The 24,242-nt window shown below is 32.5% G+C and overlaps 1 protein-coding gene across 2 annotated transcripts in view; it reads left to right on the top strand.

The window, feature by feature from the left end:
• Nucleotides 1–1,577: 1,577 nt before the first annotated feature.
• Nucleotides 1,578–24,242, top strand: part of LOC148604318 (eukaryotic translation initiation factor 5B-like) — a 64,020-nt gene continuing 41,355 nt past the window's right edge. Inside the window, exons 1-19 of one of the 2 annotated variants that reach the window (XM_088550695.1) lie at nt 1,578–1,749; nt 3,809–3,919; nt 5,970–6,072; nt 6,759–6,920; nt 7,282–7,465; nt 7,953–8,257; nt 8,566–8,644; nt 9,173–9,300; nt 9,616–9,732; nt 10,124–10,274; nt 11,088–11,177; nt 11,621–11,809; nt 13,058–13,251; nt 14,008–14,115; nt 14,518–14,628; nt 17,014–17,081; nt 17,935–18,076; nt 18,882–19,013; nt 19,931–20,113. In XM_088550695.1, the coding sequence (XP_088406821.1) occupies nt 1,703–1,749; nt 3,809–3,919; nt 5,970–6,072; nt 6,759–6,920; nt 7,282–7,465; nt 7,953–8,257; nt 8,566–8,644; nt 9,173–9,300; nt 9,616–9,732; nt 10,124–10,274; nt 11,088–11,177; nt 11,621–11,809; nt 13,058–13,251; nt 14,008–14,115; nt 14,518–14,628; nt 17,014–17,081; nt 17,935–18,076; nt 18,882–19,013; nt 19,931–20,113 (2,604 nt within the window). In that variant the 5' untranslated portion in view covers nt 1,578–1,702. Of the gene's footprint in view, nt 1,750–3,808; nt 3,920–5,969; nt 6,073–6,758; nt 6,921–7,281; nt 7,466–7,952; nt 8,258–8,565; nt 8,645–9,172; nt 9,301–9,615; nt 9,733–10,123; nt 10,275–11,087; nt 11,178–11,620; nt 11,810–13,054; nt 13,252–14,007; nt 14,116–14,517; nt 14,629–17,013; nt 17,082–17,934; nt 18,077–18,881; nt 19,014–19,930; nt 20,114–24,242 lie in introns of both variants that reach the window. The other variant, XM_088550694.1, reaches the window with a different exon arrangement.

Genomic DNA, 24,242 nt, shown 5'->3' with positions numbered 1-24,242 from the left:
TCTGTTTTCCCTGTCTGGTCTTTGTCCCTGGATTACATTCCTTTGATTTCCGTTAAAATTTTGGTTCCCTTGATTACTCTTACTCTAAAAAGATGGAACGCCTGCATGGATACAAATACGTAGTACTTGGTAGAGGTTCTCTATACTTTTTAAAAACGATTCCAAATCATGTTTTGAATATACCGAAGAAGCTGGAAATTTTTATCAGCAACATATTTGTCAAGTGTGGTGGACGTGTTTTACACTACAGACTCCATTATTTCAGCATCAAATCGGGCTTTTGGTATACTGTGTTAAACATCTTACAATTAGGCTACGAAACAGACTTATGTTGCTTCAAGATTAAATACAAAAGTTTTATGGTCGTCATTATGAACTCGTTATCGTTATGGTGATCCATCTGCACCATGAGAATATATTTGTTTTTCGTTTTCTCTTTCGTTATCCCGGACGCGACATCTTTTAGCAATTCGGCGGGTGGTTTCACGAAAAGCAAACTTGTGCGTGTGCTCTAACGGTGCAACAAGCTCCACTTCATTTTCTCTCTTAATTACTAACAGTTGCAGACATGTCTTCCTTTGACATTATTCATATCATACATCGTTTGACAATCGGAATCATTTTCCTGACTTTGCAAGATTCTTGCATTTTCTGAGAGTGTTTGCTATAGAGTCTAGAGAGAATTCCGAACGTCAGACGCTGTTTCGGAGCTTGACGGTGCACCTTGTCCACGCTGCAAGTTTTTAGTGGAGTCCTAGTTGCACATTTACTTTTTGTTTCTTTGTACGTGTTATTTTGATTGTTTCGTGTTCTTTGCTGTTTGTTTGTTATCCTTGTCTAGTCGATGTCCTCGGGTGATATTCTGTTGATTACCGTTCGAATCCTGGTTTCCTTGATTTCCTCCGTAAATGTTGTTTTGACCTGAGCCTGGTCCCCTTTCAGTTGTTTGAACTTTTGCACTGATTTTATTACCAGACATCCCCAAAGTGACTTTATTAAGCACGCATTGATGATTGTAATATATAATTCATTCACAACATCTTTGACATTTAACGGTATGCTCTCTCATTTTAATTCGATATATTCTAAGACAATCAATCTGTAGGTTCAGAACTAAATAAGTGCCAGTCGTCCGTTAAGGGTCAAGCCTGATAAATAAATGTATGTATGAAAAAATGTCCATGATGTTTTGAGTGAGAAACACTTCGTTTCTGTTTTGATCAGATTTACACCACTGTCGCACCATGGCAATACATTTCGTTTATATGTAATGTATATTACATTGTTCTGTTTTTGTTCATGCCATGTCCATTTACTGTATGTGTGTTTGTGCAAATAAAATTATAGATAGTCAAATTGTCTATATAGTCCATGTTTTAACAAGGATTTTTCATGGTTGTCTACAACAAAAATCCTTGTTTTAACCAGGGACTTTATGTTGCATCTAATATAAACTCCCTGTCTTAAAACATACATTTATTGTAATTATGTGATACCATGTTTTCTTTCTATTTTGTTACTGAAGAATCTGTTTTGATTTAAAATGGAAATATTCTTTTCCGTGAACTCCGGGCATTAGCTCCCTTCGCCGAACCGGAAGTCAGCTGTACATGCGACAAATTGCAGAAAAAACTATTTTTTGACACATGTTTGACAATATTGCCTGTTTTTTCAACATTTGTAGTACAAGTACAGAACGAAAATGGGCAAACCTAAAAATAAAAGTAGGAAAAACCAGAACGATGATTTGTAAGTGGAATTTTGTGAAGGTTTACTCAATTTTTTCTGATGTTTAATATAAATGACGTTCTTTGTAAAACCATACTTTCAGTATTAACAGAATAAAAATATTATGAACTTGTCGAAGATGATTGAAATGTCTTTACTCATTATTCTGATAATCCTATCTGTTAAGATGAATTCTAAATTAGGTCACTAGGCATTACACACGCACAAAAAAAATTACATGTACTGTATGTACAATGTTTTCAAGTCTTTTGTCTCATTTGTGAACATGTACTCTAGAACATTCCTGTCTATATACTGATCTTCCAACTAATTTGTTTGAATTTTCATTGGTCAACTATTAGACCAGGACTAAATATAGGATATGAAATTAATTTATGAAAAGGGTATTGCTCAATTATTTCATCATTGTATCCAGAGCAATACAATTCAAATCCACTGTAAGTTTTTATTTAATACTTTATACTATAATACAAAGAAATGATTTTTTGTTAAGTGATGTATTTCTTTTTTGATGAATCAGAATTACATAACTACATATATAGCGACTAATTTCTCCATACACAAAGGTATTCTTTAGGACACTTACCCCACAGGTGTACCTGGTCCATGCTCCTAGTTTTTTAGTGGAGTCCAAGTTGACCATTTTCTTTTGTTACTTTGTATGTATTATATTAGTTACTTTATGTTCTTTGTTGTGTTTGTCTTTTTTCCATCTATGGTCTTTGTCCCTGGATTACATTCTTTTAATTTTTGCTAGAATCTTGGTCTTTGATTACTTATAACATTTAAGGATAAGAACAATATACTTAAGGTTTTAATATACAATGTACAATGTAGGAGAGTTCACCAAACTTATGTTTGATATGACATTCACAAATTTGCATCTCATTCAGTGTCCAAAGTTGGCAAAGAAACAACAAATTCAACAATGACCAACTACAGGAATCATATTCCAATTTTCAAAACTTACTAGGGGACAAAGTTCTCATAACAATTGTAAAATTGAATTTTAGGTATACATGTTACATTAGAAGCAATGAGAGCCTGATTTCAGTCTGCAAGGAACTTACATCCCACAGAATTCTTCGAGTTAAAATGACTGAATAGTTCTGAATGAGAAAAACAAACTGAATACAGAGTATTTAGCTAGTTTCACATCTACATGTAATGATATCTTCTTCACTTCAAAACATTTATCTGGTCTTAAATAATAACTTGGTTCTGAAGATCATTAAAAATGGCTCATTCTTAAAATTCTTACCATGGTTTAGTGTGTATAATGCCCATTTATGTATTGTGGGCAGTGTAATTTTGAATTTCAAAATATGAGAAAAAAAGTTTTTTTAGATATAGATTGCAGTAGAATTTTGTAAGACAAAATATTGATATTTTGCACTTGATTGGTCAATTTATTTATCTTGATCATGTATTTCCTACATAAATGTGAGGGAAAAAAAAACTTCTAAGATAGGTAGCTATAATGTAAATAAATTGGATAATTTTAATTTTGAAGCATGATAAAGTTGACACAGGATGTATGAAATAGCTTATAAAACAAAATCAAAGTAAAAAATCTGACATTTCTGGTTTTGGTTGTTACTCAAATTTCGGAAGGTTTGACAAAAAAGGACTTAGTTACTCTTTGGTTTTTACTGGTTTCATTTTAATCTCTAAACATGTATATTGATGCATAATCCGCACCCCCATGCTCTGGAAATTATTTCTATATAAAAATATTTGCATTATACACACCAAAATAGGGTATCCAATCATTGTATGGGTGATGTCTGAATGAACTGAAATATGCAAGATTTCTAGAACAACCCCATTAGGTATGCATTGATAGTTCAAACCATCACTTCTTAATTATGTATGTCATTTCCAACAGAATGATTTTGAGACATTCATATGTCAGACTCCCTGTATACTCCCTTTCAGGACTTTGTTGATGCCCAGCCCTTTATATGTTCATGTTATAGGTGCAAAGAGATAAAATTTGAACACTGGTCACCCACGGGTTGTGTTCATTGTAAATTAGTCAATTTTTCCTCCTTTTCAGTGATGATAACGAAGTAGATTTAGACCCTTTAGCTAATCAAGACTTAGATGAACCAGAAACATCAAATAGACCAGCAACAAAACAGAAAAAGAAGAAAAAGAAGGACGACTGGTAAATGTTATAAATAATACACAAGGTCCTGTATTAACTTATGTACTCAATACAGACTATTTGAATGTAAGAACATCAATATACATTGTATGTCTTACATGTATATATGGTAAGATTCACTGAGTAGATATTGGATCAAACTGAACATTTTCAGATAAACCAAAATTAGGACATTCAGACTTTACTTGACATTGTGGAACTACATGTACTACACTACACTCAACGACTTGTGTTTCTCTAACACTCAAGTCGGAGTTTTAAATCTGTGTTAGTTGGTGAAACACGGTGCCAGTCGGATTTTTCACAATGAAATGTGAGTGTTACACCCACCCAGCTGGGACATCACATATTCCAGATGTTAATTGTGTACGGAGGACCACCGACCTGGGTGAAAAATCACCCAACACAGAGAAGTTTATCTCATTGGTCTTCACCGACAATATGGATGTTAGTACCCAAGCTCCCAGGTCACGGACCTCCAAAATTCATTTTGGACCCCAGAAAATCCCAATAAAGGAGTCCGGAGGACATGTGAAAATTCTTAATCCAATTGCCAAAAATCAATACTATAAAATAGCAGTTGATACAATTAGCATGTATTAAAAGATTGACAAATATAAAGTGAAAATCGTAAAAAAAAAGGCATTTATCGTTGATATATACTTCATGACTGTCCTGTATTTTGAGTAATTATAAGTAAATGCAGTCCTTGTGATGACTAGACACACATAGGAGACATTGTAAACAATGTGTTCATTTAAATTTATAAAAACAGACAACTATATATGTGTGAGGTTTGTCGAGGGATTTTTTTATACAGGAGTAAGAATTGGTCGGCATCAATGAAAGTTGGAAACTGTGTAACAAAACTTATAATTAAATAGAGATATATGTAGGTTGTATTTGAAATGTACTTTAAATAAGAAATTTCTCAGAGTTAACTTGAAGCATTTTAGCGGTTGAAAACGACCAGCTGAGGACGCTGTCTCGTCCTTGTTTCAATGTCTTGTAACTTATATAATTATTACATAATAATGTTCTCAGTCCTGATTAAGGGCTTCTACATTACAATTCTCATGTACACATTATCTTGGGACCTGTTATTATTTTCTTTTATTTCTAGAAAAGTAGTTCAATTATTAAAACTATCAGAAACTAAAAGCGTCACCAGACTGTTTTTACAAGTCCATCACTTGAATCAAATTACAAAAATCAATACTTTCAAAATGTTTTATTTATATTTATAAATAGTAATTATCAATTTACAAATGTAAAATTAAAATATCAAAAGATTGCATTATTACTGGATGAAAAGACAAAGTATTATTTCTACATGATATCTCCCACTCATTGGACGAAGCTGTAAATAAACAAAACACCAACAAATGATACACATGTACAAAATATAAAAAAAAAAGATAATGCAGAATTTTCAATGACATGACTTAATTTTTTTTTTTACCTTCACTGGAGTGCTCCGAATTACCTGAGAAACAAACACAACATACATCATATCGTTCAATGAATTTCCTGTTATGCATCATTGAATTTTACGACTATTGCAATATACAAACAGTTGGTGTTGGCTAGGTGGAATCTGGGTGGTAAACACTCAAGATGTTGGTGTAACTCTGAGTTTCACTCGGGTTGGACTTGAGTGTTAGAGACACAAATGTTGCTTAGTGTAGTGTATGATGCATGTAGCAAACAGGAAATTTATAGTTTACCTTTTCTTTATTGTTGCTTAAATTTTACTTTACACTTTTTTTATTTTATTTGATTGGAAAAATGACAATAAAAGCCACAGAAATATTTAGTTCAAACTTCAAAAATAATGTGCAAATACATACACATCCCTATACACTGTACGATAATACATACACATCCCTATACACTGTACTATAATACATACACATCCCTATACACTGTACTATAATACATACACATCCCTATACACTGCACTATTGAATTATCAATATTTATATTATGGGTATATTTATTTATTTGAAACACATAAAATGTTCCTGAAATAATATATCATGAATTTCAGGGAAGACGATGTTGCAGCAGAAATTGAAGCTTTATCACTTGAAACAAAGGAGGTCAATGGTGATACACTCAGTGAGGAAATTCAACCTCAACAAAAGATAAAAGTAAGATATTTCTCACTTGAAGTATAGAAGTTTCTCACAACTTTTAGGGTCAGAGGTATTTACAGGGGCAGATCCAGGATTTTTGGTGTGTGGAAGAAAAAGTTGCCTGGGGGAGTGAGGTGTGAAAAAGATTGGGTATATGTTAGGCAAAAAATATCAATTTCATGCTAAAAAAATTTATTCCCAATTTTAGAGGGGTGTATGCCAGGTCTGTCCCCTATGTGTCTGTGCCTGATTAATGTCTTGCACACTCACATGTATGTGTAATAGCCTGTATCTTATATTCTGTGTATAATTCATATGAAAAAAAAAATATTAGCAAATGAAGAAAGATTAGAGACTCTAAAACCCTTTGGAAGATACTACAGGAAGGAGTAATCAAGGGAACCAAGGTTGTAGCGGTAATCAAAAGAATGTAATCTAGTGACAAAGACCAGACATTGAAAACAGACATACACAACAAAGAACATAAAGTAACTAAAATCATACATACAAAAAAACAAAAGTAAATGAGCAACTCGGACTCCACTAAAAACTGGGAGCATGGACGAGGTGCACCGGTAGGGTAAGTGTATTTTGTTTTTGATAGTGACAGTTCATGTCAAGTGAGCCTGTTATAGGGTATTAGTACCATAAGGGGTAGCATCTAGTTAATTCATTTTTTAATCAAACTTGTGAAATTTCAGTCTAAAAAGAAGAAACATAAGCAGAAGAGTGATTCAGAGGAAGAACCTGAGGAGGAAGAGGGAATGGTCCAGACCAAGAAAGGAAAAAAGAAATCTAAACCAGCGGCTATGTTTGATATGTTGATGATGGATGATGATAGTGAGAATGAAGTGCCATCAGATGTAAGGGGTCAATAACTAGAATTATTAAATAGATAATTGATATTGTCAATAAATTTGCTGTTGATAAGGAAGAATTACCTTCCAACATTTCAAAGAAAAAAATGAAGGGGTAGGAAAAGATGGGTTCAGGAAAGACTTCCCATACATACTCTGGATATTTGCAGCTTAATTTCTTTTCTATAAAATTCTAGATTTATATGAAACCTGGGACCTGTGAAAAAAAAAATGATATTCTTTAACCGACCATGATATACAATACAATCATGTTATTTGGAGAATGATTCTTGGTAAAATTATGGGAAATAAGGAAATTCTGATTGAATCTATCCGAAAGAGATACTGATGTAAATTTGTTTTACAGAAGGAAGAGGAAGAAGAAAACACACCTGTAATTGAAACAAAGAAAGAAGAAGCAGTTAAAGAACCTGCTAAAAAGAAGAAAGACAAGAAGAAATCAAAGAAAGATGAGGAAGACATAGAAGCCCTGCTAGCAGATCTGGATAAACCTAAGGAATCAAAGAAAAAGAAAAAGAAAAACAAAGGAGGTAAAGAATATTTCAAAAAAGATATAACTGGGTGGGAAAGTAGATGTAGTGTTGACCTTGACGGCAGCCATTTTAACAGGAGTAATGAAGATTCTCATGAATTGAAGAAATATGAAACAAGTTTTAAAGAGTATACTTTGAAAAAGTATCAGTATTTTATTCTGCTTTAGCCAGCTTTTTATGCACAATGTTGTAATCAAATGTGGATGGATTTTCTTAAAATGAGATCTTCATAAGAGGAAAGTTGTTGACCTTGGTAATGCTGAAGTTTTGTTGGAATGTGGAGACCTCAATAGTACTGACTTATATTTTTCCTTAATTGAAAGTGGAAAGGATAAAACAGGAATTAGTCTATTGTTTTGATTGATACAACTTCAATTGTCTTATAGCTATGACAGAGAAAAGTCTAAAAAAGGCCTATCAAGAATCATAAAAATTCAACCTAAACCATGATAATAAATGTCCTTGAATTTGTTCATACTTACAGGTAATGACCAGGATGAAGATAATGAACCAGGAACTGAGAACCAAACGGAGGTTGACATCGAAGCCAAGATGGCTGCTGTCAAGGTCGTTACTATTGATGACTTAGATGATGATGATGAAGATGACAGAAAAAAGAAAAAGAAAAAGAAGAAAGCAAAAGCAGCTGAGGAAAAAGGAGGAGAGAAAGAAGAAGAACAAGATGGAGAGGAGAAAGAGAGAGAGGGTGAAGAAGAAGGGTCCACAGTAAAGACAGCTGCTCAGAAACGAAAGGAGAAAAGGGAGAGAGAAAAACAAAAGAAAGCGATGGTATTTTATTAAGTTAATAACTCATTAGCAGTTCCCAATGTATTAACAAAATATTCCTTTTAAAAAACTAAAGTAAAATATCTTCTTAAAGATATGGTGAAAAGACATACAAGACTGTATGATTTTTTATTCAGAATACCTTGTTTAATAAACTACTTTGGGTAAGTATCATGATTGAAAATGCCTTTATTGTCAGCTTTTTTGCCTAATTTTGTTGATAACCTTTTGTGAATAAACATATACAAAGTTACCTGTAAGATTATTATAAAATTTTTCTCAAAAACACTTTATTGAATCTTTATAATCAGGAAAAGAAAAAGTCTAAATCTAAGGACAAAGATCAACCATCAACTTCTGAAGCAGGTACAGAGGAGGCTAAAGCTGAGGGTATGTGTTAAATAGTTCAATAATTACTGTAAAGTTTATTTTTTTTATACATGAAAAAAATCACTGTTGAATTCCAACCGTTAAGGAGACTCTAGAATACTTCAACAATATCATTTTTTAGTACCATGAATTTGGTGTTTTCATAGTTACTATGAAAGTACTACTCTTCGTGGGGTACCAATTTTCATGGTTTTCGTGGGTAGACCAAACCATGAAATTTGGTTCCCAACGAATAAGAGATTCCCAATATGTGTTCACTGAAAACATTCAAACCACAAATTAAAGTACTTTCACAGTAAGATAAGTTAGGGAAATTTCATTTAAAGATCAGAGTTGGGTACAATTTAATTTGATATCCCCATCCAATTGTCATGTCAAAAATGTCTTCACAACAGGAGCCATATTTTAAGACATTTTGAAGCTTCAGAGTTTAAGTTTGAAGACCAAGTGTGCTATTTCTCACCTGATATTCATTACACTAGGAAAATTTCTAAAATCATCATTATCTTCTTTAATAATATGTGATAGATGAAACTGAGAAAGACCAAAAGGAGGGAGAAGAGGTTCCTGAAGGAGAGGAAGGAGAGAGTAAAAAGAAAAAAAAGAAAAAGAAAGGAGAGGAGGAAAAGGAGAAGAAGAAAAAACCAAAAGCAGCTGTATGAAAGTCCTTAATATTCAGAATATTAAATATCAAATCTCTCTTTACAAACATTTGCATTTCTATTGTTAAAACAATCTCTTGCTAGATATTTTGGAGCATGCAGAAAAAGATAATACTTCACTCTATGAGAGTTTCTGTTGATACATAATACATTTTGTTTTAAGTTTCATGTTTTTACAAAGGATATAATTTTATTGTTTCTATACACAAGGTCATCAATTTTGTTTCAGAATTTTTTGATATTTTGAAGATAATCATTGTAAATTTTGACCAAAACATTAAGAGTCTATACTTTCTAATGTTGTTACAGGTAGCTGCTATAAAAGCCCAGCTTCAGGCTTTGAAGGAAGAAGAAGAACGACTCCAGAAGGAGGAGGAAGAGAGGATTCGAAAAGAAGAAGAAAGAATTAAACAGATTGAAGAAGAGGTAAAGTTTTGTTAATTATAAATTGATCCTGGATTACTTGTATCTAGATATTTTCCTTGGATTATTGGAAATCCTCAATTTGAGATTTTTAAAATGAAACCAAGGCCTGTCTCTTAATTCTACTGTTACACCATAGATTTGCTTTCAGGTAATTGATATTTTGTTGATTCTGCACAGGCACAGTTCTACAAAAAATGAACTTTTAAAATTGCATACCATAATTTGATTTTTACCTGATAATGCTGACATTGGCATCAGTAATGATAATGCTTTGTTGTTGTATTCTTGACAAAGCTTATACATGTATGATGCTTAAGAGAAATGCATGTATTAAAGGTATAATATATTATTAAAAGTGAATTATATCCCAATTCTCTTCTTTTTTTTGCAGAAAAGAAAAGAACAGGAGAGAAAAGAGAAAAAGAAATTGAAAGAAAAAGAAAGAAAGGAAAGACTTCGACAGGAAGGAAAACTATTGACAGATAAACAGAAACAAGACAAAAGAAGAGCCCAGGAAATGTTAGAGGCAATGAAAGCACAGGGTATGTTCCATTCTTCATTTTGAACTACTCAAAGCCGCATTGATAGTGAAAAAATGAGCTTTAATATTGTGAAAATTTATTGTGTTCATTATACCCCCAATCGATAGGACAATTTTACTCTTGTTCTTCAGTTTGTTACACCTTTTTTTCCCCCGCCACAATGAAAAGAGACATAGAAATATGGGTGTCCGCGTGTCTGTCCGTCACACTTTGTGGACACAGCTTTTTGGAAACCAATATATTTTGTTCAAATTTTGTAGATTATTACCTTCTATATGCAGTTGATTATTTGTGCCGCCATTTTGATTTGACAAATTTTACATGAGTTTCAGGACTTTTGCTTTCAACTTTCTTTTGGATGACCAGGGATGTATGGTTATGGGTAGCAAACTTGTCATAGCATTTTACTCTTTTTATTAAAAAGTTTTTAATAGGTGTGCCATATTGTAGGATTTGTTTTCAGGCTTTGATAACATTTTTTTTTTTAAGAAGAAATTGTTTACATTTTGACTATACGGTAAAATTGGGATTGGGGACATCATTATTGGGCAATGCCTTATAATATCTGTTTATTGTTTGCATTTTCACACTTGCCATGTAAGGAAAAGTCCTGCTCTAGTACTGTTCGGCTTTTCATATTGTGAAAATCTGAATAATTTCTTAATCTAAATACTTGTAACTTCAACATCATTAACCCTTACCTTAATTATATGTAGTACTCTATTGAATTTTACAACAATAAACCTTCTTTATTTTATACATATGTAAATAGGCAGCAGTTTTGTTCAAAGATTATCTATGTTATAATTATAGGCTTTGAGATACCATCGAAAGATGCCGCTCCAAGGAAAAGACCAGTATATGACAACAAAAAGAAAAAGAAACAACAGCAAAATGTTTCAGGTAAATGGAGGTATTAACTTAGGGGACTTTCATATTGAGGGATGGATATTTATTCCCAAAAGGTTAAAATATTTATTTTTCACATACAACAAATCAAAATATTTTCCCCCTCATCTTCAAGATCAAAATATTTTTTCCCAAAAGGTTCAAAGACAAGATATTATTTAAAAATCTTCCATGCTCCCTCCCCCCCACCCCTCAAACTCAAATGGCGGTTCCCTTAATACAAAAATACCTGAAGGATTTCATATAGTCATATATTTGAAAGGCTTGTTTTTTCACATCAAATACTAGTATGATTTAAATATTACTAAATGATTTCCCTATAAAAACACAAATATCCAAGCTTGGTTTTAACTGATTGTTATGAACAATATTAGAGAGCTGGTCTTTTAATTCAAGTATGAAATGTACAGTTAAACCAACATTTGAAATTTTTACAGAATCAACCAATCAGGAAGAGAGAACCCCATCACCTGATGAGGTAACAACCCCAGAAGTAGACCAGGCACCAGTTGTGGAACAACCAGTAGCTGAAACATCAAAGACTGACAAGAAGGAAGAGGTTGGTGACATTAAAGATGAATGGGATCTCAGTAGTGATGAAGAAGAGTCTAGAGAAACAGATGAAGGTTACGTGTCATTTATAAGAATTTTTTTTTTTTATTAATTCACTCTCTGTTTAAGTTTATCATAATTATCTTGTTGCCAAATTTTAAATAAAACCAAATCAGAATAGCCCATGAATAATGTAGTTTATATTACTATTGTTATTTGATTTGAAGCATTACTTAAGAATTAAATTCGAAGTTTTTTTCAAATAAACCCTTATAAATTGCTCTTATATAATTAATTTGCCCTTTATACTTCCCTATAAGTCAGATTTTTGGGACTAAATTTTTACCTGCTGGGAAGGGCTCTGACTTACAGACAAGATATAGTTTGTGAAATAAAATTTTCAGCTTGGAAATATCAAAAGTTTGATAATTGACATGAGTGTGACACCAACATTGAACAGCAAGACTGGCACCATTTACCCCTATGTTTAATTGTAAACATTAATTTTAGGAAGACTGTCTTCATCTTATACCTTTTACAACTAAAATATGATGCAGTAAAAATTTACTGTTTACTCTTTATTCTGCCATAATTCTGGCCTTTTATGATTTTATTTGTATTTCCCACTCATCCATTTTGTGTACTGATTTTTACTCATGAACACTCATATAGCCAAAAACCCAAATGCATAATAGAAATATGACCCAATAACATACATAATCTGTGACAAAAGTATTCAATATTTTAGCGGTTATGCCAATTCTTTTTATGAATTTTGTTTCTCCCTTAAGATAAAACCTCTTAGCTTAATGAAATATCTTTTAAAATGAGTTGTAAGAATATCATAAGCTTTCAGTTTTGTTCTTTGTTGTTCCTTATATTTATGATTTTAATTTAGGTTATTGTTTGTACCAAAATTAGAAAGAATGAAAAATGGCCATATTAAAACAATTCACATGGATTGTCAAGAATTTAATTACTTACTACTATAAAAACAACTCTGGCTTGTAATTATTTAGTTCGACATTTATGGAAGTAATCAAAACAAACAGGTATACTCATTGTAAATAAGGAATGTTAGCGATGCATCTGTCAGAAATCAGTCCGACTTATAAGCAGGTCAAGGCTAGGATCCAGGAATTTTGGACTGGAAAGGGGGTCCGACTTATAGGCTGATCGACTTATACTCGAGTATACACTGTAGGAAATTTGAGTAAACTTTTCTTTAAGTTTGTAGCAAAACATGGCCAGTGCTGAATCAAACAGATCGTCTGAGGCCTTCACTTAACAACTGTTTTAAATTGATTTTGTGGTATTAGTAGAGATAGACAAGCCAGAGGCTGTCACAGTATCTGTCAAGGCTGCAGAAGAGGAGGAGTCTGAGGAAGAAGAATCTGAGGAGGAAAGTGAAGAGGAAGATGAATCTGAATTAGATGAAAGTGAGACAGAGAGTGAGTCAGAATCTGAAGAGGAAGATGACAGGACACCGATTGAGAGAGCCAGAGATAGAATTATGGTTAGTATTTGAAGTAGCTGGATGGTGAGATAATAATCAAATTTGAAGTAGAAGTTAACTGTTTAATGTGATGGTGAATAGGAATAAGAAAAAAAATATTTGGTTTGTGTTTTTAGATAAGTCCAAATGTTTGAATAGGTAAGTAAGTGACCTTTTGTTGACATTAATGAAATATTTGCAGTATTTTGACAATTTTAGAATAAATGATTGAACCGGACACATGTATGTAATCTCTATATTTATACTTGAGTAGCACTCCAGTTAAGAAACATGCAAAGCATGGTTGGATACATTTTTTTTTTATATTCTGTATGAAATGCTTCTAGTTAACAGAAAAAAACTTGTGGATTTTCATGGAACCTGTGTTCATAAGGAAGATAAATTGTGTAGAATGTACTGAAGAATTCAAAATTAAGGGAGATCACACGGTAAATGAAACTAAAATACTGTAAAAACCATTCGATTTTCAATGTGAATAATCTCTTAAGAGCAGTCATATTGGAATGAATGATTAGACATTTCATCATATAGACCTATAAAGCAACTTAATAGCAAAAATAAAAATGTGTAGCCTTTTTTGGGTTGTATCACATATTACATAATTTGCATGATTCTTACAAAGACTGATACTGAAGTTAAAAGATTGAAAGAAGGGATTGAAAGTAAATATACAATATTTATTTCATATCTTCGATTTGTATTTGTTTCTATTTATGAATTTGTGATTTTTTGTTTTCTTGTCTTTTCCATTAAAAGAAAAGGAAAGAAGAAGCAGAGAAAAAGAAATCAACAGATGTTCTCAGAGCACCTGTCATATGTGTATTGGGTCATGTAGATACAGGCAAAACAAAAATTCTAGATAAGGTAAAATTATAGAATACTGGCATATTTTCAGAAATATAAATACATGGGTACTTAAATTTTGAATTGGATATGAAAGAATACCTAGGGAGTCACAGTGTGTATGGGATTCCAGGTTGGATTTTCCATCTGTCTGTTCATTAAATGCTTTGTTTGGTTTTCTGATAAAATCTATAAAACAGTTCAATCAAGTCTTTTCAAATTTTCAAAACAATGTGTATTTTTATCATAAAGCATAGGTCTAGATGGAGTTAAATTAATAAAACATTTATGTTTCTGAAGTTATGACACTTGTTCATTTCAAAAATGTAAAATATAAGGCAAATCTAAGGTCACAACTTTTTCTCATTTCTCTCTTTTCCTATTGATTGTATGTCAACACATGGATTTTTAATATATTTGTAGTTGAGAAGAACCCATGTACAAGATGGAGAAGCAGGTGGAATAACTCAACAAATTGGTGCTACTAATGTACCACATTCTGCCATAAAAGATTCTACAAAGATGTGTAAAGATGTAAGTATAAAATAGAAGGAGGTGGTACAATATTTTAAGATTGTGTGATAGTACAATATTTTAAGATAGGGTGATGGCATGATTTATAAGATATGGAGATGGTACAATATAAAACATAGGGAGATGGTATGATATAAAACATAGGGAGATGGTTCAATATTTAAGATAGGGAGATGGTACAATATATAACATACTGAGATGGTATAATATTTAAGCAGTGTTGGAAACCATTTTTTTCCCCAACTTGCCATTCTGGCTAGTGGAATATTGATCTTGCTAGCCAAATAGAAATTCAACTAGCCACATTTTTTTGGTTTGCTTTACTATCATCTGTTTTCTCTAGGATTGACTATCTTCTGCCTTTCTTTGTCCTTCTTCAACTATCTTTTCATTTGTTTTTAAATTTATCAAAAACTTTTCCATTTTCAAATATTCCCTCCCATTGAAATTTTTCATGTACTTTACAGTAACAAAATAAGTACTCCATTTCAGAACTCATAATTTAAAACTAAAATTATATTTCAACAGATTCATCATCATGAAACAAGAAAATGTTTATCATTTGCTTCTTGTTCATTTTTATTTTTACAATAAACAAACAATTTGCAAGGTAACAAATCTTAAATTACCAAGATAATCTCATTTGAATACTAATATGAGATCGGGACCGTCGCATAGGTTTTGGCTCATCCCATTTACCGGAAATTAAAATGGCAGAACGTAAACAATGCTTTACAAGTCAATAAAATTATGCATATCATGCCAAAATTTACTTGACATTTTCAAGCTAAACTTCTTAAAATGTAGGAACATATTTTTAATGTATGATATTAAGGGATGTTTTATTAAATAACCTGTTGGCTGGTTAACTTTCTTTGGAACTTGCCATTCAAATGACGGTCGCCAAATTGATGAGTGTTAGCTAATGAGAACTCACCGAAATACACATCTACTCGTATTTGGCGAGCTGGCGGGTGGTGGTGTCACACAGTGATAAGATAGGGAGGTGGTATGATAAAAAGGCATAGGGAAATGTTATGATATATATATATATATATATATATATATATATATATATATATAACATAGGGAGATGGTAAATAAATAAGATAGGGAGATGTTATGATATAAATCATAGGGAGATGGTACAATATATAGGATAGGGAGAAGGTAGGATATGTTGGCATAAACTGACTAATGCACCTCCATCCATAAGTTGACACAAAAACTGATATTACTAGCATTCCTATCTTTTCTCGTCTTTGCCATTAGCCAGTGGCAGATCAAGGGAGAGGGTGCCAGGGGTTTGCACGCTTTTTTTTTATTGGAACATTTGTCATTTTCATTTGTGAAATTGACAAAAAAATGGCAAACAATGTCCTAATACACCCCTCTTTTTCTGAGGAACCCCAGCGGGCACCCCTCTTTCTGAGGAACCCCAGCAGGCACCCCGCTTTTTCTGAGGAACCCCAGCAGGCACCCCTCTTTCTCTGAGGAACCCCAGCGGGCACCCCTCTTTTTCTGAGGAACCCCAGCGGGCACCCGTCTTTCTCTCAGGAACCCCAGCTGGCACCCCTCAAAGTGTCTGGATCTGCCCATGGATTAGCTTGATGTGTATTAAAGTGAAATGATACTTTAAAGATGGAATGAACTAATCCTTCATGTATTTCTTTAACATATATTTTTAAGATAAATTCTACCTTTGTAGTTACAGAAAGCTTTTATACAGACAAATGGGTGGTTACTATTCTTCCTTCTTGAAATAAATTACAGTTAAACCTCGATGTGTCAAACTTGAAAGAGTTGAAATCTCAGTTAACTCAAACTAATTTGACAGTCCAGTCAAAATTCTCCTTACTCCAATACAATTTTACCTCTGATGACTCGGAACTTGGATGAATCGAAACCTTGGATAACTCCATGTTTTCAGTCAGTCCCCTTGATAGGTCTACAAGGTTAATTGACTCTGATGTCTCGAAGTCAACTAATTAGTGATAAAACTGATTGCTTTATTGCAAACCATGACCAACATTTGTTTTTACAACATTTAGCGTGGCTTATGAAATCATACGTTGACACTTTTATGACTTTAATTGTGTGTAAAAACCAAATAGCTTGTGTAGTTAAAGGAATGAATTTTCTTTTTTTTTCGTAGAAATTCACATCAATAGTGATATTGGATATTTTGATGATTTAAAAAAAATACTGATAAATTTTATTTGTTTTACCTGGCCAGGGTTCAAAGCACTATTTAGTTGCCTTTTTATGATAAGCTTAGCGCTGCTGCCAGTCCATTCTTTTGACACCCAGACCCACATGGGGCACTCATTGTAGATCAAGTGTTTTTGACCATCAACTTTTCTTGGCATTTTGTTTGTATTTCAGTTTCAGAAGGTGGATTTAAAACTACCTGGAATGTTGATTATAGACACACCTGGTCACGAGTCCTTTAGGTAAGAAATTACTGAGAATGTTGATTGTAGACACACCTGGTCATGAGTTCTTCAGGTAAATTTATAGACACATCTTGTCATGAGTCCTTGAGGTAAGAACGAAGCCATGGCATTGTGTACTGGGTTGTATGATGAAATTTCCAACTTTCAAATAAATTTGTAATTGAAAATTCTGTATTGTTTTCCATTTGTGGGATTTATTGCTCAAAATAACCAGCTAGAGACATTTTATTTGAAGTTTAAAGTCTTGCATACCAGGGGCGTAGCTGCCTATACGCAAATACACAGTTGCGTACTTTCGGAAAAAGTAACAAAAATAAAAACACACATTTTAAAGATGAAATAAAGGTTTTACGCAATGACAAATCCTTTTTAATACATAATGATACTCCAATATACACCATAAAGTAATTCGCGATATTAAAACCATCAATTCCGGAAATTTTGTACTTTTCCGTATACATACGTCTACGTTTTACTCTCTGAAAGTTTGTTTTGCACGAACTCGTAATTTTACGTACAACTAAAACAGGACTAACTACGCCCCTGCATATTTTTACATTGCATTTCAAGATTTTGCTTGTATTTGTACAAAATCCCTAGTATTTTTTTGTTGTACAATTAGAAAGATATGATTTTTATGGGTTAGATGACAGATTTGGAAGTATAGGATTTTTTTGTTATGCCTAGTCAGAAAGATTTGCACTATCTCTTACACGTTTTAAATCATATATGAAATTATTCATATATATGCAATTTTGTGTATTTAAGACTAATTTACCTAATTTGTAGTGAGATATTAGCTTTGACATAATTTTGTAAGCTCTAACTGGTATTCATTTCTGTATTTCAGTAATTTACGATCTCGAGGATCATCATTATGTGACATGGCTATCTTGGTTGTAGATATAATGCACGGATTGGAACCTCAGACAATCGAGTCTATCAATCTACTTAAACAAAGAAAAACACCTTTTGTTATAGCTCTTAACAAGGTAATAACAAGAACTGTGTAAAATTTACATGCCAAAAAAAAATACTGTTAAATATTTGCATTTATTAGATACAATGAGGTTTTAACCTTTGCAGATTTTTGATAGTTTCTACAGTTTTTTTTTTTTTTTTTAAATTATTCTCTATGGATTGTCAATTTCTTCAAAGTACCAATGTTAAAATAAAAAAATCCAAAAAAGGTAGGAAACACAGATCGAGATACTAGTCTTCATGAGTAAGGAAATATTTATGGGGATGGTAATGCTGAAAAAAAATTTGCCACAATATTTATAAAACCTTTTGAAATAATTTTAAAAAATACTTTAAATAAATGTTATAGCAACTTTTCTTATAATCAAATGTAGTGATACATATAATCCAGTCTGCTGAATATAGCTGAAATATTGCTGCTCGGATGTTAAACCCCAACAAACAAACAAACTGCTTTTCCTGTGGTGATATTGTCATGATTTTTTTAGGTTAAACATTTTTTAGTGTCTAAATTTTAGCCAGATAAACAAATTAAACAAGAATATTTTTTCAAGTTGGTTACTTTTATGAATAATTCTCGAACATGAATGAAGTGCAAAATTTTGCAATATCCATACTTGAGAATGCATATAATGCAATCATGGATTTGGTAATAATGTTGTTAGTGATGATTACTAAAATTTTCAGACTTCTGTAGTTCGTCATATCATTTGCCATATATTCCGACATGATGGTTTCTGTTTGAAAGTATGAATACTAACTTTTACTATTGTCTTTATCCAATGGATGTAATGATATATCCATTTATTTTAACAGATAGACAGATTATATCAATGGAAACCTCAGCCACAGGCCGATGTTGTTAACGTCATAAAGAAACAAACACAACAATGTAAACAGGAGTTTGATCAGAGGTCACAGGTCGTCATCACAGAGATGGCTGAACAGGTAAATGTTGTAAAGATCAAGAGTAGGGGTCATAGAGTTTAGTCAGAAGTCACTAGTCCCATCATAGAGATGACTGAACAGGTTAACATTAAAGTCAAGGGCATGGGTCATAAGGTTAAGTAAGAGGTCACAAGGAGTCTTCACAGGTTTGATAGTTGTCATCACAGAGATGGCCATATAAATGGGTAAATCTTGTAAAGGTCAAAGGTTGAGGTCAAGGATATTTATCAAAGGTTTCAGTTCGTTATCACATCACAGAGATGGTTATTTATAAGATTTTTGAGCTGTATCTGATTTGAACATTGTTTGCTGTAGTTGTGGTGATTTTCATGCATTTCGGGAATATTTGTATAAAAGTAAGTACTGACTTTATATTAGTTTAAATACAAGTTATAATCAAATAAAGAGAAAGAAAAACTTAATGAAAACTGGAAAAAAGTATTAGTACTGTATCTTTATAGACCTGACATTAATGCTGATACTTGGACAGTCCTAATGCTTTATTTAGAAACATGTTGGCATCAAACTGGAGCATACGAATACAGTAGACCTTGTGTCAACAGACCCCAGATTAAAGCATTGATCTGTACCCTTAAATGAGGGCACCAGGGCTACAAAACTTAATAAGTCTTAGAGCATTCTTAATTTCCATGGTAACTAAAATCAAAGTCTTTGAAATTGACGACCTCACAAACATAAAAGGTTTTTTTTTAAATTTTGGTGGCACTGGGACCAGTTCTTTTAATTTAGAAGTTCCTATCTCTCTATTCTGTACATTTTTACTTTTCCTAAATCTTGTCTAGACAAGAGTTAATCCACAGTATAACAGGAGTTCTATAACTGTAGGTACATACTTGATACTTCAATTAACAATTAAACAATAAATTTTGTTTATTTCAATATTTTTTTATTTGTAGGGTTTGAATACGGCACTATTTTATGAGAACAAGAACATGAAAGAATACATCTCTCTAGTTCCCACATCTGCCCACTCTGGTGATGGTATGGGGAATCTAATAGCTCTGATCTGTGAATTGTGTCAAACCATGCTGGCTAAACGTTTGTCTTACTCTGAAGAACTGCAAGCCACAGCTATGGAGGTGAGCACATTTTTGTATATATATATAATCCTGCGTACAGTGAAGTGAGTGTAAATATTGAACAGGCATTTGTTTTAACACTGTTTATTTATAAGATATTGAGACAAATAGAAACACTAATATGATTTTAGGCTATGCCTATGATGGAAGTAGCGCAATGTTGTATTTTAGACAAAATAGTGCCTCCACACTTGTGCAACAACTCCCATGTTTGCAAATTTCTTCACTTTCGTGTGAATATTTCTTAGCCATTCATAGTTCTCACTATACATTCTTGAGTAAATGCATGATCCATATAAAGTTATTACAGTTTGTACAAGGTGTAGAAAAGCCCACCGAACAGACAAGATTTTGAGATCTACATACACCTTGTTTTTATTATACATCTGCAAAAATTTGCATTCCTATAATGGCATCAGGTTGTCACCATTGTTCATAGACACTTCTTGTCTAGACAATTACTTAAGTATAAGTGTTTAGATCTTTATGATTTGTAACACAAGATGCCAGAAACAATCGTAAATGTGAATGGAGCTCTTCAAAATTGTTCCACTAGGTGTCATATCACAAAAGGAAGGCTTGGATTGATTTTGGGGTTTTTCAACTAAAATATTTAGGAATTAAGGGCCAAAAGAAGGGATCAAAAACAAGTATTTTCATGATGTCATGACAATAATAGATCTCTTTGGTATTGTACCAACATAGTGTCATTCCACAAAAGGAAGTCTGGTATTGATTCAGGGAGGTTGTGACTCAAACTGTTAAGGAATTCAGGGCTCAAAAACAAGCATTATCATGATGTCTGTTAATGATTAATGAATCTCTTTAAAATTGTACCACAAGGTGCCATACCACATAAGGAAGGCTGGGTTGATTTTGGGGTTGTGACATAACTGTTTAAGAATAGGGGCAAAAAAACAAGCATTTTCGTTTTGTCTGGACAATAACTTGACTACAAGTACATGAATCTCTTTGAAAATGTACCATAGGGTACAATACCACCATAGAAAAGATAGGATTAATTTGTGATTCTCGTCATATTCTTTTTCTGTGTCAAATATTTAATCAGTTGAAATCGGTGCTGTATTAAGCTTGAATGGCATGGCCATACTTGCCCCAACTGCTCAGAGTTCAACCTCTTGTAACCCAAGTCATTCTGTATGCAGATCTGTATATTGGGGAAAAACCTTATTTCTACCTCTTAAATCACCCAAATCAAGAACAATAAGTCTTGCAAAGTACCAATTTCTTTTAATATCCACTTGGCACATAATTTTTGTCTTTAAAGTGCAACAGCTGCAAGACTGGTTTTGTCCTATGCAACTGTTTCTAATTTAAAAATGAAGTTTGTGAGTTCATGCATGACTCATTTCCTGTTTGATATTTTAAATAAACTTAAAATATTACGGTAAATAGTTTTATTTAAGCAATAGAAAAAGTGTTATCTCTCTTTTACTTGAAAATAAAGGTATTTTAGACAAATTAGTCTCACTTTACTTGAAAATCAAAATCAAGCTGTGTTTTTTTGTGCAAATAGTAATTAACAAAATTACTTTTGGGCATTGACATCCATGGTAATGTAGCAAGGTTAACTTGGTCTAAATATGTTGGTTAAGTTTTTGAAAGAAATATGGAAATACTTGTTCTTTTCCATTTCGGTAACTAAATATGTTTACTCTGGTGAAAAATGTATGGCACATGTTATTGTTATTTATTCTGATAGATGAAAAAAATTAAGACTAACTAGAAAAAATGAACACAAACGTCATTACAGATGATGGCAATTTTGCTGAATGTATCAGGTGGGATACCTCCATCATCTGATTTAATGCTTTAATTTACCTTCAACAATAATGTATATCAGAAGGAATAGTTTTATGTGTTGTTAATATATACTGCCTTGATGGTCTCAGGGTAGTGTGCTTGTCTCCATTGCTAGAGGTTGAGGGTTCAATCCCAAGCTGTCATACCCAAAACTTTTGGAAGTCACTGCATCTCCGCCAAGCCAGCAGGTTTTGAGGGGATAGAGTGACAACTGGTTGGCTCGTAGTCAGAAGAATGTGTCAGAGTGGGTTGCCATTCCAACATGTGGGCTGTGAAATAGCACAATACAGATATGGCTCACCGTGTTGGACTAGTGCAAAGCAGGGTCAATCCTTCTAGTCCTAAAATGTATGAAATATCTGTCATAGTACATTAAACCATAGCCAATAAGTCAATATTAACGGTATACAATGGCGTAACAATTGTATGTACAATGAATCAGACTCACAGTTCCACTAGAATAGAAAGTGCTTCAAACTCTGTTCAACGTCGTAGTTCAACAATAAAAACACAGATTTAACCATAATAAACCAAATGAGTGGAAAATATCCTGCATACCATAACTCTTTTCAGTTTTTGGCTTGTTTGTTCAAAAATGAAATAGTTTTATCTGGCTTAGTATTTATTAACAACCATAGATGACAAAATCAGTTTTTAATGGTTGTAAACTGAGGTCATTGAGAGTGTAATTTTAGTTAGACATGAAGTGAATTATTTTCTGGTCATAAGCAAGAGTGAAATAACCATGTTATTGAAGCAATGTGATCAAGTTCTGCTATATACCTTACAGTGGATGTTTAATTGTTAATTTTGGTGTATTTTAGCAGTCTGTCTAAAAATATGATTATGCCAAATATTAACTTCAGTTGTAGTATTTAGTGTATCACTTGGGATCTGCCAAAACTAGAGATGGCAAAACTTTTCACATACTACTGTGAAAGTACTATTATTTGTGGGGTACCAATTTTTGTGGTTTTTGGTAGATTTTAGGAAAATTGGTTACCAATGAAAAGGAGATTTTCATTGATTTGAAATCCCCAAAACCACAAATTCAAGAATCCACGAACTTGTGTTTCTAACCAAATCCACGAAATTTGGTATCCACAATTAAAAGTACTTCTTATGTAACTTTTCTGCCAAATTGCCCAATTTAACACCCTCCAATACAATACTCCTTATGGTAGTAGTAGAAAATAATATCCACTATCTCCTGCATTATAAATATGAAACTATTTCTAGTATAGTAATTACTTCAAATCAGAGTTGTTTCCCTTTGAATGTTGTCTTTTCCTGATACTCAATCAAAATATCTTCATTGTCAGTATGAAATAAATTTTTTTTCCTTAAAGCCAAATGCTTTTACCTCACAATATCTACAGTTTCTACTTTACAAACACAGGAAAAATGTCTAGTCATGTATAAAATTGTACAAGTTCCTGAAAATACTAAGATTTGCTATTAAAAAAAAAGAAATTATACTTAGTTTGGTGTTGCTTTTATATCAAACTTACTACAGTCCATTTTAAAAATGCAAAGTAATTATTATGAAAATGTATACCCAGTTGTCATATGAGTTGTTGAAAACTTAAGAGGGTCTCCATGGAAAATTCAGGCAATGGGTGGCACATGACAAACTTTGTTTTAAAAAAAAATGTTCACTGACTCATGTTTTCTGAAAAAGAAGAAAATGAATGTTGTTTTGAAATTTACTTAATTAATAACATAGAAAGCACTACAGAAATTTAAAGTAAAGGGAAATAACTCTTTGATAATTTAGTTGATTTGTTAAGGAACTACTGTATTTTGAGTCATTCCCTTATGATACTGAAAAATCACCATTCTTCCTGTCATCATTTTGAGTTCAACATTACATTGGAACAAAAAATTTGATGGGATAAAATTAACCATGTACTATCCATCTCTGTCTGGTTTCTGCTCCTTAAAAAACTTAAACCTAAATAATTTAATTAATCTGGAAAAAAAAACAGCTTTGAAGGAATCATAATAGTCAAGATTATCATTTAACTTAAAGGGTGTGTCCATGCAAAAACTAGGCAGTTGGTGGCACACCACTAATTTTGTTTTTAAAAAAATTTTCCCCATTTCATATCACAAATGCATCCTTTCTCATATTTGAATGTTGGTTTTTGATTAACTTCAATAATTATAGAGAAATAAATTACATAGAAAGCATTGAAATTCTTTGATGAAGGTGTGATAAATGTTGCGTTAGAGCTGAATTACTTTAAGTGAATTTCAGAGCCATCATTTGTCGATTTAAAAAAAAGTCTTTGTACTATTTGAC

This window comes from Perna viridis, chromosome 10 (genome assembly GCF_037379345.1).
Source record: "Perna viridis isolate PV_CMFRI_1.1 ecotype Kerala chromosome 10, ASM3737934v1, whole genome shotgun sequence".
Taxonomy (NCBI): domain Eukaryota; kingdom Metazoa; phylum Mollusca; class Bivalvia; order Mytilida; family Mytilidae; genus Perna; species Perna viridis.
Note: the sequence above shows the minus strand (reverse complement) of the source record. Positions and strands in the feature narration are given on the sequence as shown.